This window comes from Triturus cristatus, chromosome 11, assembly GCF_964204655.1.
Source record: "Triturus cristatus chromosome 11, aTriCri1.1, whole genome shotgun sequence".
NCBI classification, from domain to species: Eukaryota; Metazoa; Chordata; class Amphibia; order Caudata; family Salamandridae; genus Triturus; species Triturus cristatus.
In genome coordinates, this window is record NC_140594.1 from 1114573669 (window position 1) to 1114592067 (window position 18399).

The following is an 18399-nucleotide window of genomic DNA, read 5'->3' on the forward strand; positions in this document are numbered from 1 at the left end:
CACAAAATGAAGTACAGCTGTAGTGAACTGAGCCAGCCCTTGTTAATATGCATGATCTATATACAGGAGCTAATCACAGTGGCGCAGCGAGGGGGGCGGCGGGCTCCCCCACTCTTACATGCGGCCATCGCGGGCAGCAAATGCAGCAATCGCCAGCACCCCCCCCTACTCTTTCATGCGCCCACCGTGGGGCGTCAAACACAGGGACAAAAGGTCTAGATATGCCACCGGCTAATCCTACTAAACAAATGCTCTCTCAATATCTTATCTCACCTACTATAAAATCCCTCTGTTTTATCATCCTCAGCTACCTACCCTTATCCTCTGCATCAATAAACTAGCTCAGTCACCTAATTACTTTCTTTACACCCTGAAAACTTAAATCGTCTTCTGATCCCTAACCTACTAAGAATTGTGGTCTAAAACCTGATAATCTACCGCCTCAACTACCCAAATGCAGTTCCTTTGGGTCTCCCAACAGCTTATCCCTCCTCTGTGAATCTGTCATTCTTACAACTGTCTGTCTGGTCACCTCCACAAGGAAATCTGACCACATGACTCCAGTTCTGCGGGAACACTATTGGCTCTCCATTCAAGGATCCAATGCAACATTGGATGTCTCTCTCACAAGGCATCGACCTCAAGCCCCTTCCTCATCTTGCAACTCTCCTTATCAACTCTGGTGAGGCGAAGAGGGGATTTCGGAGCTAGAACTCTGTACTTTTGGAAACTCCTGCCTTAAACACAACTCTAGCGGTGTTTGGACAAAATATCGGACACACAAATATCTGGGATAGCATATTGTGTCAAAAATATCGAGAACAAGAATGTTGTGAAGGTAATTTTCTATGGGTAAGTACATTTTTACTATATATAACTCCACATATATGTACCTTGACAATATATATATCTTCAAGGTATGTAGATCTGGAGTTAAGAAAAAAAAATGTATACTTACACATTTGCACTTACCCTCTTGATATTCTAGTCCTTGATATTTTTGACACGACATTCTGTCCACACAATATTTGTATTTCCGATATTCGGTCACTGATCCATCTCTAGCACTAAAGCAACTTTCTCTGGAGCTGCAAGTACCTTCTACAACCCCTTTCTGCCCTCCAGTCATCAACATCAAATTTGCCTTACTCACCTTCATGGAGCTTCTAAAAAAACACCTATTATTCCCCCTACAATATTTTCTGTCCTGCACTGGTTCTTACAGGTTACTCTGTACTCAGTCTTTGCAAGTTATTTGTTGAGCTCACCGATTCGTTCCTGGTAAAGCGCTGCTATAGGAAAAAGTACATAAATATATAATGAATAAAACAGATGTATTCATCCTGCTCCCAATCATTCATGAAGCCATGCATCCCTTCAGACTGGAGAGCTTTGTAAGAATTACCTGCACCAAAAAGTAAGAATGCCGCTCTGTTTACAAAGTTGCCTTCTTTGTCTAGGAAGTGGCGAGGGTTGAATTGGGCCGGTGTCTCCCATTGCTCAGGATCATTCAGGACAGAGGATATATTTGGTTGAACAGATACACCCTGCAAAGAAAAAACTCTGTGAAATACTTTGATCTGTTAGTGGTTTGTTATAGCAATATAGTAAATTAGACAAATGTTTTTGTCTAAAATTAAACACCAGCAAGACAGAGGTCCTCTTTTTTAGATGGGATACCTCATTTCGAGCACCATCCTGCTGGCCACTGGAACTAGGTCCGTTGCTTTCACCAGTCAAGGAGGTAAAGAATTTGGGTGTTCTCGTGGATAACAAGCTTGTCTTTGTGATGAAGCGAATGCCACTATCTCCGCTTTCTTTTATACACTCAAGTTAGTGAAAAAGATCCTCCCTTACATCCCCCCATCTCTACAGAAAATAGTAGTGAAAGCCTTGGTGCTGTCAAAACTGGATTACTACAACGGGCTCTACCTTAACATGCAAGTGCAGTTCATCAACAGGCTTCAGTCCCTTAATGCTGCTACAAGGCCTTTGTTGGGAATTCCTAAACTTCAGTCTGCCAAACCTGCTTTACAGAAGCTTCATTGGCTCCCAATCAAACAGAGAGTTAGCTTCAAAACCCTTTGTATCACCTTTAGGGCTTTGCACAATCTTGGCCCAAATGTTCTTAAAGACAGGTTCAAGTGGTATCATACAGAGAAGCTTCTCCCTTCAAGTACATTGTTGTTCCTAAAATAAAGCGCACCTCATGGGGCAGAAGGAGCTTTGTGACAGGGGCCTCAAAACTGTGGAACACACTCCCCTGCATATCAGGTCAATGCCTGACCTTCGGTCCTTTCCCAAGGCATTGAAGACATGACTTTTCATGTTTTAATTTTGCTGGCCATCTCTGTAACCTAGCAGCGCCTAGACGCCTCTGGGCATTTGTTTGCACTTTATAATTTTTTTAACATTGCCATTAACAAACAACATTTCAAAAAGTGTCAAACAGTCAAGGATCCTGCTAGTGATAGGACACATCTACGAAAGTGGAGCAGTTTTGGTCAACATACGCATGCCTTTAACAGCGAATCACAATGGAAAACAAGCATTGGCATTGCCAATAGGTCTCGCCTTTGGGACCATTTAAGTATTTAGTTATGCAGCAGGTCCCAAAGGCGAGACCTATTGGCTATGCCAATGATTGTTGTTATATTTGGGCATGTTGAGAGGCTAGGGGACTGGGTCTCGATGTCGGGTTAGGAGCACAGCAACGACCTACTCAATTTGAATGCGTAGGTAATACAACCGGAGGCGTGAAATGAAAGGCTCACTACCAGGAATAACAGGAAGGTAGAAAGTTAGGCTGGTTAGAAAGGTAAGGAGGGGTAGAGGCAGGCATGGTGGTGAGGGGAGAAGCAGGTGCCTTCTAGGAGAGCGCTGTGAGGGAGGGAGGCGAAATGGGAGGAGGCACTGAAAGGTGGGTCGGTTAAAGACCGTAGTAAGGCAAACAGAGGGGTGCTGAGGGGTGAAGGGTAGACAAAGAAGTGAGGTGTAGAAGAAAAAGATTCAGATGCAGAGACAGGTAAATCAAAGATGTAGAGGGGAGAATAACGCAGTCGTAGAATGAGAGAGGGCCAGGTAGAGAGAGGGAGAGGTGTGTCAGAGACAGGTAGAGACAACTGAGGAAGAGGGAATAATAAAGACTGAGGTAGACAGGTGAGGTAGAGGGGTGCGTTGATATAAAGGAAGTGCTGAGATGTGTCAGAGAGATGTTACTGAAGAGGAAAAGAAGTAGAGCTATTGAGAAAGGAGTAAGGTACTAAAAGAAGTAAGGGGGTGAACAGAGGTAGAACGAGTGGAAGGGGAGAGAACACATCGAAGATGAATGGCAGGGTAAAGTGAGCGATCAGGCAGTGAGTGTGAGGAGTGGGATACAGAGGGATATGTGGCAGTGAGCGCAAGGTGTGGGGTACAGAGGGATATGTTGTGGCAGTGAGCACGAGGTGTGGGGTACAGAAGGATATGTTGTGGCAGTGAGCGTGAGGTGTGGGGGTACAGAGGGATATGTTGTGGCAGTGAGCGTGAGGTGTGGGGTACAGAGGGATATAAGGCAGTGAGCGCAAGATGTGGGTTACGGAGGGATATAAGGCAGTAAGCGAGAGGTGTGGGGTAAGCACCCAAGCACACCACAGGAAGCAGTGACAAGCACAGGTGACTGCAAGAGCACAGCTAGGAAGAGACATGCGAGACTGCTGCAACACAAGCACTCATGGTCTGCTTAACCAAAAGGAAAAAAAGCAGGTCAAGTAAGAAGTGGAAAGGCACAAGTAATAAAGCCGTGCCACCAAGCGAGAGAGGGTAGAAGAGGAAGTCAAAGCTATACTAGGCAACGAATAAAAAGCAAGCCAATGTGTGACAATAAAGACGGATTGTAAGCGATGGGCAGGCGCTAGGCCCACTGCAAGGTCACCAGGTCTTCCACAGACAAGTGAGATCTAATATGCAGCTTGCTGACAGCCATTACCTCCACTAGGGTGTTAATCGCGTTAAACGTTGTGCTTCAAAATTCTCTGCAACCATTGTATGAATCAGTAGGGACACGGGGCACCTGCTTACAGAACTGTAGGCTGGAGGAATTTAATGCCTTGTGATGCTCAGAGACATTATGCTGTTCCAGAAATAGCGTCACTTACTGTTACACCTTTCCTGCGAGTATTAGTCTATACAGGGAAACAAACGTGCCTCAAATCTTGAGAAAAAGCACGAGCCAGCTGCAGCCCGCAAGCGATTTTCTTTTCAAATTTTCAAATGAGTGGGGTGGGAACAGAAGCTACGGGAACAGGAACAAGGATCAGCAGGGGACAACCAAAAAACTGAACGCAAAAGCAACATTTAGTAAGGGCATGGGGCAGTCGGGGTACGCAAAGGGATAGAGAAGGGTACAGGTACACGAGTCGACAGCTCGAAACCCAAGCAGTGGAAGCGGAGATGCCAGAAAAGCGTTGGAAATGAGGAATAACTTAATGATATCAGACCGTCACCGTTACACTTTAAAAAATTGGAAATGGCAGCAAGCAGAAAAACCTTCAAGGTTTAAGCCATTTTCTGTTGTGGTTTGAAAACAGTTAAAGCCATTGCATGCGTTTTAGGGAAGAATTTATTAAGGCTTAGCGCCCCCCCCTTCCTCCAATATAGTCAATGTGAGCAGGAGGAGAGCCCGGGAGTGGTGCGTATGTGCGCGCACAGTCTGCTCATTTTTAAACACTGCACTCGTGCTTGTAGCACGCCGCTGCGTGCTCCCGCAGGGTGGATGCCGCCACAAGTACGAGCGTGTGCTTGAAAATGACCAGAGCGAAGGCTAAAGCCAGCGCATGCGCACTGCGTAGGCGAGACCTAAAAATGGTACTGCGAACCAGTGAGGGCACCTGTGTCAACATAAGTCATCTAAGACGGGGACTCTAGTAGTAGCCAGTGCTAGACATTAGCAAATCATTTGATAATTACAATCCTAACCAAGAAAACATTGGAAAAGTATGTGAAGCAGGAAGGAGGCTTAGATCTCTTTTCCTCATCGAGTAAATTCTTGTAGAGGTACAGTGCCCTGAAAGGAACAACATGAAGTTGTTATGTTGATCACATCAAGGGTACAGCTTTCAAGAGGAAAATAAGCTTCTGTAATACGCTTTGCAACCTTTGCATGTTACCTGGCTGGTGTGGACGTTGACCTGTGACTCAGCCTCTCCCCACAGAGATATACACTCTAGAGTAGTGAGATATAACAAACGTGGACTTAATCCTTGCATTCAGTACCCAACTCACTGAGGCTTCCAGAGGATGCCTGGAGATGTGTGACACTGGATGTGGCGATCTGTGAGATTCACCTGAGGTGGCATCACAGTGAGCTGGATGAAGTCTTTGTGATTTGGCGCAGCGGGACCTTCTCAGGATGGAACTCTACATCTCAGAAGAACTCCGTGAACCATTTCTCACACTCTTTGAAACAAAGATATCAAACATTGTTAAGTCTTAACTTGTAACCTCAAACTTGGCTTTTACCCCTTTCACTGACCTTAATATTCCATCCATTGACAATAGCACAAGTCTGAGAGTGTGTGTCATTATTGCACAGGTGTCTTTCAGCAGTTTATCTGGCCTGTCACTAAACAGCGTGCTGGAGGAGTGAAGAGCCTTACAACCTTCATGCATCCCACAACTGCCAAGCTAAAACAAGCTAAGGACAAAAGAGGTAAGGCTTCATACTGCAGCGAAGCAACTCAAGGTTTCATACATATATCCATGTTTCCAAGGGCTTAATTTGTAAAAGAATAAGTGCCTGGGCCACTGCAGCTTGCACCACCCATTGTCCCGTCATCGCTGCCAATAACGGTACCAAAACAACTGACAACCATCTCTCTCTCTTGCAGGTGCGACAGTTCAGATTATTCCAGTTCCCCAAAGCTAAAGCAATGACTGTGGAAGCAGGAATTAGTAATTTTGAATCTATATTGTGTACATAAACAACCTTTGTTCTCTAAATTAGATGAGCAGCGCCGCCATGTGGAAGACTGTCATAAGTGCGATGTTGACAATTAAGTGCCAGTGCCGAGCACTAGAAACCAACCAAGTATCGGTGCCCCACGGACTCAAATTAAGCACTGATGTCTTCTCAAAGTAATGCTGAAATGGGAAACCCCAAAATATGAATGTTGTTGATCCATATTGGCAGAAAGGAGGAGTTTGAAGCTTCTGCACAACGTCATGCATGAATTAGCCTTTCAAAACAAGCCCTCATTTAGAGTTTAGCGCAGCCGGTGAAATGCCCTAAATTGGTGGATCACTCACCCTGACAAGCTCATGGTCCCTCACCACATTTAGATGAGGGGGAATGCCAAGGTTTTTACCCGCAGGTTCTCAGCTGGCTTTAGAGCCATTGAGGCTGCCACAGTCCCTTCTTTCCCGCATTTATGTACTCTGAGATCACCACTGAGGGTAAGTGTATATCTGGATTGGGAGTCCTGTACCACCATGCAAAGGTTGTTTTGGGTGTACACTGTTTGTGTTTTTCACGATATTTAAGCCCAGATTTAGTAAGAATATACACTAGTGCTATGCGTCGCTAGGTATTATACTTGAAATGTGCCCTTTTCTCTCTGCAAAAACCATTTGCTCTTTGTTGAGTTGCCTTGTGTTGGGTGGGGGGAAATGGAGGGACGTTATTGTGGTGGTTCAGCACAAAAAACACATTTTGACACAAAGTCTTACTTACTAAAACAGCCACACCAGGCTAATGCCTACTTGAAGCAGACATAAACAAGAGGACATGTGTTCATTTCTCAAAGAAATCAATGCATTGCTTGTGTGCTGCAGTGCCCAGCACACATCCAGTGCATGGGATCCTTCAGTTTGTTCAGGCAATAGAATTTGCACCAGACGGATATACGTCTGCAACAAATGCAACAATAGAGAGTGTACACTCACAACTACACCGGTGTTGAGGTGGTGCTTTGTGCATGACAACATTATTAGAACATCAATGGGGATGGCAGCAGGAGCTCGGCATTCTTAACAGATATGGTTCTTTGCTGCCGTTTTCCTGTTGTGCAATACAATGCAGAAAATGTGGTTGCTGCACACCGCTACCTGACCAATTAGTAAATCTGGACCCACATGTTTCACTGACTCTATGGCATGGAAATATTGCATTGTTTCCTTGGACTGCTTGTTTACTGCAGTATTTCCCTTTCTGGAACATTACTGACTCTATTGCATGGAGCTGTTGCATTGTTTCCTTGGATTGGTTGTTTACTGCAATATTCGCCTTTCTGGAACATTGCTGACTATTGCACGGTATTGTTGTATTTTTTCTTTGGATTAGTTGTTTACTGCAGTATTCGCCTTTCTGGATCATTACTGACTCTATTGCATGGAAATGTTGCAATATTTCCTTGAAGTGCTTATTTACTGAAGTATTTGCCTTGCTGGAACATTACTGACTCTATTGCATGGAACTGTTGCATTATTTCCTTGAAGTGCTTGTATACTGAAGTATTCACCTTGCTGGAGCATTACTGACTCTATTGCATGGAACTGTTGCATTATTTCCTTGAAGTGCTTGTTTACTGAACTATTCGCCTTTCTGGAACATTACTGACTCTATTGCATGGAACTGTTGCATTATTTCCTTGAAGTGCTTGTTTACTGAAGTATTCGCCTTGCTGGAACATTACTGACTCTATTGCATGGAACTGTTGCATTATTTCCTTGAAGTGCTTGTTTACTGAAGTATTCGCCTTGCTGGAACATTACTGACTCTATTGCATGGAACTGTTGCATTGTTTCCAAGGATTGATTGTTTACTGCAGTATTCGCCTTTCTGGAACATTACTAACTCTTTTGCATGGAACTATTGCATTGTTTCCTTGGACTGCTTGTTTACTGCAATATTTACCTTTCTGGAACATTACTGACTCAATTGCATATAACTGTTGCATTGTTTCCTAGGATTGGTTGTTTACTGCAGTATTCGCCTTTCTGGAATATTACTGACTCTATTGCATGGAACTGTTGCATTGTTTACTAGGATTGCTTGTTTACTGCAGTATTTGCCTTTCTGGAACATTATTGACTCTAATGCATGGAACTGTTGCATTGTTTCCACGGATTGCTTGTTTACTGCAATAATTGCTGTTTTGGAACATTACTGACTCTATTGCATGGAACTGTTGCATTGTTTCCAAGGATTGCTTGTTTACTGCAATAATTGCTGTTTTGGAACATTACTGACTCTATTGCATGGAACTGTTGCATTGTTTCCTAAGATTGGTTGCTTACTGCAATATTTGCTGTTCTGGAATATTACTGACTAATTGCATGGAACTGTTTTATTTTTCCCGGGGACTGGTTTGGTTACTGCAATATCTGCCTTTCTGGAACATTCACCAGGGTTGTCCAAAGTCAGTCCTGGAGGGCCGAATCCATTTCAGATTTTTCGCATATCCCCATTTAGATAAATGTAGCTATCTTAAAGATCTGGCATGGATCTGGCCCTCCAGGACCGACTTTGGAGAACCCTACTACAGACAGTCTTTGTTCCGTCTCTTCCATTTACTATTCATCTAAATACAGAAGGGATTTCCATTTCTTATTCCGCTAGGTCAAGTGGTTTGTTCCATTTATGTTTTCGCTTTTTCACATCTCAGTTGTTCCGCACCAGACATTGGGCCATATGTAGGTAGCAAAATACCGGTCGGTTACGGCCGAAAATCGGTAATTTCCCCGTTACCGACCGGTATTTAGCCCTTTCTAATGTAGGAGGCAGGTTTAAAGGATTCGGTAATTTACCGATTTAAGGAATCGGTAAAATACCGAATCCTTAAAAGCTATGTAGGAGGCACTCAAGTGAGTGCATTTTTGCATTCAGGATTCGTTATTTACCACCAACTACAAGTTGGTGGTAAATACCGAATACCTTTAAAAAGGCAATAATTAGCTTTTTTCAAGGTGCCATGTGGCAGACATACATGCCCTTAGGGCATGTATGTGTGCACATGTGCACACATGCACGATTCAGGGGTGCAACAGGGTGTCAATGTGACACCCTGCCACCCTTGAATATGCTCCCCCTATTACCGATTCGGTATTTACCGAATCGGTAATAGTGAATGGCTTCCCATTCATTCCTATGGGCCTCCAGGCCCATAGGAATGAATGGGAAGGTGATTCCTTATTACCGAATCGGTATTACCGATTCGGTAATAACGAATATTACCGATTCAGTATTTTTTGCCGAATTTTCAGCTAATTGTCCCTTAAGACAGTGTTCATTCCTTTAAAAATAAGAACTTTTACATTTAATTCGATTGTACTTGATATATGCACATATGAATTTACCCTAGGCGGTGTATGGGTTCCTTTTCATTAAGACAATTGTTGTTTAAAATAAATCACTAAAACCTTCAAAAAACTTATCTCACATCAGCCCAGTCCTTATTTTAGATCATGCTTCCATCATCACAAGCTTCGAGTAGCAAATACATGTAGGACCACAAATAGGATGGAGGTTTATTTCTGCACTGTTGACGCATTATGTTTAATTTAAGACCTTTGGTAGTTCCTTCATAAGTTCTTTGAGTTTAATCAGACCGCCCACACATCTGCTATGAATAATTGGGTCATCTACAAGGTTTCAATGAGGAATAACATCATACAGTATGTGGCTAAAGGTAAAATAAAAACTATAAATGATAAATCCACAGAATACTTGCAAAATATGAAAATACTATACCGCCCTTCTTGTCTTCAAAACCCTCTACATTCCTTTTCTCCTATTTACCCCCTGATATGAAGCATGTTAATCCTTGGGCAGGATATTTTTGTCAAGCTCTGAGAGCTCTGGATTTGGAAAATATGTGGATCCTTAATTCTACTTCCATGAAATTCAAAAATACTTTCAACATTAACTTCTGTAGGCTATTTCTTATTCAAGAACTGGCAGTTTTAGCTAAAGGCAGACACCAACATCACAGTTTTCAACATTACAGTTCAATCATTAATGTAATGGCCCAGTCTATGCACTGTAATACCTTACATATTACTTTTTTACTTTTACCTGTTTTTGAGCTTATGCGCTCCTTGGTCAATTTTATAAACAAGATAGATTCCTACCATTTATGTAGGTGTGTTACCAAATCTTTCATCTAAATCTTTGGTTTACATCCATGTTTATTAAACAAGAGACAACTTTTGTTAAGACCCTATTTCTAATGGGTACTTCTACCTGAAAATCCCTCACATTTTGAATAACTCCAGGCTTCGGACTGGAAGTGGAAACTTTCCAGTAGCTCTCTTGTTCCTGTAGTTGGCGCTGGCTAAATCTTAACACCTGAGGCGGCACAGGTGTGGCGTCACTGGAGCCATACAGTGCCACCATAGCACCCTGACTTCAGTTCCCTTTTTTCTTACCCCTCAACGAGGATCTGAAGCTGCTCTCCATGCTTTATTTCTCGTTTTCAATCTACTTTCAAATATTTCTCAAACATTTTGTGCATTTCTTTAGGTACATCACCCCCTAACAAGTCACGGTTTAAGCTCTTATGTTCCTGTCATGGACAGATGTCCTCAAGATCTGCCTTTGGTGTTTAGACCTGAGGCACAACTCCAAGTTGTGTGACAATGTCAGCCCAATGCACACCAAAGTAATCAAGGTTGCAAAGGCAAAGTTACTCATGGCGTGCGTATGCAATGGACACCATGCTCAGTGGCTTTTGTTCTCTAAGAAGAGGAAAATGAAGCACAAAAAGAAGAGGAGTCATGCTGACTTCTCTCCCAAATGTCACTCATACTTGAGAGGTAGGTCGCTCTGTGTTCTCCACCCACAGCGGAATCATCCTCCAAGCCGGAGCTAGTGGACATCACGTGATCACGCCTGAAGGTCTTCCACTTACCCGGCTCAAAGCCCAGCTCCTAGCCTAGACCTGGCTTCCATTATGGTCCAGCTCCATTCCAGACCCTAGCCCCAGACCCGGCTTCTGTTCCGGCCCCAGTCCCCTTACTGACTGCAGCCCCAGCACTGCCCCCAGCGTAAGTACTGATGTCCTTCCTAACTGCCCACAATTTCTTACACATTGTTTTGGAACACTGCACTTGCCTCTGGTACACCTGAAGGCCACTTGAAACAATTGGTCCTCTGACTTGGTTACGCCAGTGGCCCCGGTGCTGTGCAATAGGGCACCCTGGCTCTGCCTTCCAGAGTCACCCTACTCTGAATACTGTGCTGGTGATTACTGCTCCACCTTGACATCTGATGCCTTTTTGGACAGCACTCACCTCAATTCCAATGGCATAGATTCCGGTGCCAGCAATGCACACACTCCCCTCCTTTCTTTCCACACAGTACAGGTCTATTTTGATGTGGTCCAGGAGGTAGGCGAAATGCAGCTACAGAGAGAGTATCCAGCCTGGTAGTACTCGCAGACCATGGACAACCTGTTTAGGTTCAGATTTAGACCTTGTCCAAATGCCACAAAGCATCCCTCAAGACGACAATGACACCAACAAGCCAGCTACTTTTCTCCCTCGAGTGGGCCCAGTTACAGCTGGCTAATTGGTACTTCAGACCCTTCACCAGATGTGGTCACAAAATTTACTGCAGGTCAGGCACCTCAGGAGGTGGCTTTGCTTAATGCTGTGTTGAGGAAAGTGGCAAAAGTGGAAAAATTGCAGCTTACTACAGTTGAGGCTCTATTGAACATCTTAATTGAGATACTACAGCCTGCTTTGGTAACAGTGGAGCCACACCCCCTTTCAATGAGGGTCTCATGGAGCCCATAGTAGAGGAATAGAACAAGCAAATGTCTGCCTCATAACTTAACAGGATAATTTCAAGATACTCTAGACCAGCACCAAGCATGTGAGCAGAGGAGCGCCGCCCCACAAGGCCGTGAGCTAAAAAATAAAATGGTGATAAAGTTTATTTATTACCATTTTATTTCTCAGCAACTCATCCCGAACTGAGTGTTAAGGTGTGGGGGGGCTCGGGGGGGGGGGGGGGGGGAGTGCTGCCGAGTGGAGCTGGGCACTAAAGTTTGAAATATGCATGTCTCTTTGGCCAGCTATGTTGCGACGGCCATCCAGATGTGCATTTTAAACCTCTATAACCCAGCTTTCTTAGGCAGCTGGTTTAGAGAAAATGCAGGCCTCCAGTGCTCTTGAGAGCGCTGAGTGAGGCCGCTCCCTCCACACCTAGAGCTTCTCTCATGCTGGTTAACAGCTTGAAAGTAGTGCCAGGATTGGTTAGGGGAGCTGACTGAGTCCTGCGTTTGAGCCTGCCTCGAGGAGAGAAGACCCAAGCGAGGACTATGTCACACAGCAAGCCAGAAATCTTATTTTGTGCCCCGTCCCACCTCCCTCAGTACATGCCAGCCACCCCAGGCACCAAGTGCCCAGGATTTCCTCTCTACTAATCCCTCTCCTGAGAGTTTAGTAATTCAGGCATCTTCCTGCACTAAGCAAAGCCAGAGGGCTTTAATGACGGCACCTCCTGACAGGAAATAAAAAAGGTTAAAGCAATTTGCAAATTATTTTCGTCTGGATTCCAGCCCTGAGATCTAGGAATTACACGTTTCCTTATCAGGGTATGGGATGCGCTATGAATAGATTGTGGCCAGGTTTGGATGACCATTTGCAGGACAACTCTGGCTGTATTACAGAAAGTGCCCCAGGGCGCAATGGGCATTTGCGCCACCTTGTGCGCTCCCCGAGCTCTTTGGTATTACAGAAGGAGCCGCAGATGCTTGTGCAGCCCCTTCTGTAATACCGATAGCGCTGGAGCACTTAAAGCACCAGCGCTGTCTTTAGGGGGCGTTCCCTCATTTGCATTGGGGCGTGCCCCATGCAAATGAGGAAATCCCTTTGCCTCTGCACACGCGCCTTATTACAGATGAGGGCGCAGAGGCAAAGACACTCTCAGGAGGCGCACTGACGGTGCGCCCCTGAGAGCAGCCCTCTGGAGGGGGGAAACGGGGTCCCATGATCCCCCCAGACATCCCCTTGCAGGTAGGTGTGATCACTGACTGCACCTGCCTGCAAGGGGATCTCTAATCGCCCTTCAAAGTGCAGGCGGGTTGCCGCCTGAACAGTGAAACAAGGAGCGGCTACTTCAAAGGCTCTCTGTATTTCACTTGAATGTGCTGCCCCCAGGGCAGCACAAGTTTGCGGCTGCCCTGGTGTCAGCGCATTCTATGTAAAAGGGCGTACTTTCTCTGTGTGCGTCCGGCGCACCTGTTTTAAGGTGCGCCAGCCACAAACAGGGAAAGTGCACCCTAATACATAATATTTAGTTGCATAAATCCATTAAACAATTAAACAAATGACGAGCCAATGTTGCTAATCCACAAGCTTGTGTGATTTATTTCACTTTTCTTTTTAACTTTTTGAAAAAATGTTTTGGATGCATTTAAGTTATGTCATCAAAAAGAACAAACCACAATTCCAACAAATTTTGAACAGTTGTCACATAAATACATACATTATATATCCATGAGTGATACAGAAAATAATAGGTACACATTGAAAAACATAGCGTAAGACACCAGTCCTATACTAAAAGCGAAACAATCATACTGGGGCGGAGAATGTATGAAGTGTGCAGACCTTAAATTTAGGATGTCTCCTGCCTATGTGCAGCTCTAGGACCTCCTGGAACACTCCATGAAGCGAGCATGGTATACACCTAGGGAGCATCTACTTATCAAAAAACATAAGCCACCGACAGAACGCTTGGTATGCGTCATCACATTTGGACCACATACCAATTTTTTCAAAAAGATCATTAAGAATAATTGGCACTTTTTAATAGAAGGTGCAGTCATGAACATAGGATCACCATTATTTGCTCTCAAAAAGAATCAGAGTATTGGGCAACAGGTAGTCCGTGCCGCAGAACTAGAGAATCGACGACCAGACACACTTCGTTCAATGTTCAATATGAAACCGGTAAAGGACATCACAAGTGGGGCAACTGCTCCGTATGCAGCTCGACAATTGAGGGTACCATCTTCACAGATGGCCATACCAGTTGGCATCATACGGAATTTACAAACTGTAAAACTAGAAACGTGGTATACCCCATAGTATGTCCTTGCCAGAAGATTTTTATTGGCAAAACGAACCAGGAGGTTAAAAAACGAATTATACAACATCGTTCCAGGATTAAAAATAGAATTCTTACAGCTCCCAGGTGAACCATTTCATTGAAGAATGTCATACAGACAGAGATCTAAAGTGGACAGTGCTCTGTGCTATAATGCCTAACCCTCGTGGGAGTGATCCAGAAAACCTTCTACTACGTAAAGAAGCTTATCCTCATTATGAAATTTGACGCAGTTTTCAATGGGCTAAATGAAATGTCAGAGATTTCCAGAATATAAACATGATTACATGGTTCAACTGAGTATAAACGAATTCACGAGCGCTGTCCCTGAATAGAGAATCGTCTCCAAGTCACACTCACAATAAAATTCAGTAAAGTTTGACTCATAAAATTCTTTGGGTGTTTTTTATTCTTCTTTGTGCTGATTGTGTGATTGTTTAGCTTTTAGTGTAGGACTGGTGTCTTACGCTTTGTTTATCAATGTGTACTTATTTTTTTCTGTATCACTCATGGATGTATAATGTATGTATGTATGTAACAAACCGTTCAAAATTTGTTGGAATTGTGGTTTGTTCTTTTTGATGACATGACTTAAATGCATCCAATTTTTTTTTCTAAAAGTTAAAAAGGAAAGTGAAATAAATCACACGAGCTTGTGGATTAGCAACATTGGCTCGTCATTTGTTTAACTGTTTAATGGATTTTTGCAACTAGATATTTGTCTGTAAATAAAATATTAGTGGTCCTATCTAGTGTGCGCATGGACCCAAGCCTACCGTAGGTTTCAGATAATACATAATATGGCCCCTTGTGTTCTCTCAGTGGAAGCTTGGTTAGCCCCTGCTTGCGATCCAAGCCGCTGTTTTTATCCGGTCTGAGGATTTTTCTGCTCTATTCTGTTTCTTGGGGATATTGGGAAATCTTCAGGTAGCTAGAGTATCACCCGAAAGATAATTAACAAATGTAAATAACTTTTACTGCTGCAGGAATTCGGACCAGTCAGGAAGCTTTTTGTTGCATTGTGTCAATGCTCAAATCCAAGGTTATTTAATAATATATAATTTTATTTATATTGAGTTTCGTTAAGCGCAAAGTTTTATATTAAAACTCACGTAATGTTTAACTACAATGATCTAATGAAGATGCTTGTCTCTGGTGAGGGCTCACACATATTTTTAGTTTCTGTATTCAAGACGCCATAAATAGTGTCTAATATTTTGTTTCCATTGTTATGAATTTAAATATTCAGCAATGGCATTTGTTCTCTCCCTGTATACATGCCATAGATACACACCTGAATTTATAATAACAATACAGTAACAGAACTACCAAGCTTTATATGCCTCATTCAGGGCTAAATTTTAATTTCAGCAACTTTCTACATAACAACTTTGGTGGTTTTAATTAAGAAATAATCAATATTTTACTATAAAGTCAAAAAGCAGATACAACGTACTAATGGATTTACAGAAAAACCACAAAGATCATTCCCTCATCAATATAGAAGGACTATTGATTATCTCTAATAAGGATACTTCTGAGGTATTCTAAAATTGTATTAACCCTGTATACCGATGAACACACTGCAGAACCAACAAACGTAGGAGATTCTCAGCAAGACTCCAACATTGTATCTTGGACTAGATGTCTTTGTTCAGCGAAGAATGGAAGCTGGAATAAGAAACTTGAAAATGGGTCACCTTTTTGATTGCTAAAGGAAGGGTTGATTCCTCCAAGTACTCACAGCGCCACCTTGCACAGACTAATATGCATGAAAGGTGCCAACTGCCTCCTTAAAAGGTTCCCAGTGAGGAGGAAAACCCCACAAGGGGTAAAACAGAAACTGATTCTGTTTCTGTTGCCTTGGCAGTCATTTAGTTCTTGACTGGGGATGAAGATAAACTATCAAGTGATCAGCAAGGCACCAAACTCCCCTAACATCAGGGTGGAGAAAAGAGCCAGGCTTAATAATTAGAAGTGGGGTCCAGTAAAAGATACAAACTTCTAGAAGCTAAAATCAGGTACAAAAATTGTTGCAAAAGAGATGGAGAATGCAATGAAAAATCAAGGGCCAAAAAGGTCTGCTCATAGCCTCATAGCTCTGGTCTTTGCATCCATGGGTACATTTTTAGGTCTCGGCTAGCGAAGGCTGCGCTTGCGCAGTCTCGCTCACGAGAGATAATGACTTGGAGTAGAGGGGCTTGAACCCGCCCCTCTTCTCCCCTGTTCTCCATTGGCTGGCCTCTTGAATGCTGGCCAGCCATTGGAGAAGAGGTCCGTCACTCTGAACAGGCCCCGTCCTTTTCGCTGCGTTTCTCCGAGGCATTTCTGCTTCGCCTCGGAGAAAGGCGGTGGTGTCTTCCGGTGCCCTCGGCTTGTTCCTCTTTACTTGTTGTGGAAAGCAGGAGCTCTCCACGAGCCAGTCAAGGTAGTTTATTCGAAACTGGATGGAAATTGAAGCTGAACAGACAAAACGGAAGTTTTAATCATCGTTGGTAAATCCGATCTTTGGCGGGACACATACCGGCCAGCAGAAGTTGATTCCTTACCCATGCAGTCTTTCATGGTAAAAAGCCTTGTAGAGAAAAATCGATAATGCTCTCTCTATCGCGAATCAGATTTCCTCTGTAGTATCCCCGTGTGTTTTTTCACCTTAAAGTCTTGAGGAAATTGCTGCCTTTCCAGCCTGAGGTAGGGAAAAAAGCTGCTGTCACGGCGATCACGGGCTATGGATCGGATTATGCAAATTCGCTGTCCCTCGGCCTGCTATCCACACTCTTAAACTTCAGTTGTTTCAAAATGCGATAAACAAAAACGCCAAATAAAAAAGGAGTAAATGATAAATGAACTCTAAATTGATATACTTCATCTTTAAATATATAAAACATAAAAAATATTTATTGAAATTTTCGAAATGTCCACATATGCGTTGGAATCTCGCATCTCCATCACTCCATGTTTCATTGACGCGTACAAAATGCAAGTACATTTCATTTACGGCACCAGCAATGTAAAACCGTCCTGTGATAATGAAAGGTGCTGAATGGAACTAAGCGCAGCCGGCGGTGACGGCTTCCTGTTGACAAATGTAAACAAGAGGGCTCGAGCCGGGGTTAATCAGGTGCCTGTTGGCGCTCCGTGTGATTCACTGTAATGCTGCAGCAGCGGGGCGCGTGCAGAGGCGGGGCTGAATCTGACGCCGGCACGGTGACCTACTTTTCGAATGGGACGTGATTCCCGGAAAGCAGTGGTGGTGCGGCAGACGCTGCAAGTGTAGGACAAGGGCTGTCATTTACTTTACTTTGCGATGCTACCTGCCCGTGCCCGGCCTTCCGATCCGAACCCAACTATGCAATGTTTCAAGGTGGTGGGTAACAGATTGTGAACGGCAACATGCGCTGTTCCATTGAGAGCGAGGATGCTTTGTGCTGTTCGATTTGCAAAATCTTCATTGGAAAAAATTATGTTTTGGAAAGTGATGCAGCAATTTCGCAAACCTGCATTCTGTGGGGTCTCAGAGGTTGTGTATGTGGTGTGGCACTACTATTGTCTCCCTCATTGCATTTGCACCCACACACAGAGCCACCTACACACACACACTGATTAAGCTATTGACATTGTAAATAACAATGCCGTTTCTTTCCATGTTTTAAAAACAAAAACATAAACAAAAATAATGTCATGAGCAATGCCAATAGCTCTAACTTTTCCAAAGCCGAGACCATTGCATTGTAAATGCTTGTTTAAGTTAAAGTTGGTTAGTTCTGATTTAAGCTGGTCAATGAAGCATACACAAAATGATGGATGAAATGCTTGAATTATTCTCAGCCACTGGTAATTATTCTTTATGCATCCCAGTTCATCGTTATTACCAATGGTTGAGATTAATTCAAGCATTCCATACATTTTTTTGTATATTTTAATGTGCTGCCTTAAATGGGATGAATATGCCCAGACTTAGGTCCCGTGAATACTGTGTCACTAGAACAAAGCTATAACTGGCTGATGAGCCATAACTAGAACGAAACCGGTCCTGGGTTACTTGTGTTCTGGTTCAGGAAGGCCCTGGCTGGCAGTTCGGGCTGGACTGTTCTCATTGGAGCAGGTTCAAGACTCATTTGCATATAGCTGGGTCCAAACTGGGGTGGCATGGTGTGCAAAATAACAAGGGAATGAAATGCGGCTTGAGTAATTGTCAGTGGCTGAGATTAATTGAAGCATTCCATAAAGACCTCTGACCTCCAGGTCAGGGACACTGCTCTCCCCTCGCACAGCTCCTTCATTGCATCTCTGCCCCAGCACCTCTC

General features: G+C 43.6%; 1 protein-coding gene across 1 annotated transcript in view; it reads right to left on the reverse strand.

Annotated features, from left to right (window-relative positions):
* The window catches only part of LOC146786126 (cytochrome P450 2J2-like), a 169276-nt gene that overhangs the window by 20648 nt on the left and 130229 nt on the right, over nucleotides 1-18399 (reverse strand). The window contains exon 8 of the mRNA XM_085635626.1: nucleotides 1406-1547. Coding sequence (XP_085491752.1) covers nucleotides 1406-1547 — 142 coding nt within the window. The remainder of the gene's footprint in view (nucleotides 1-1405; nucleotides 1548-18399) is intronic.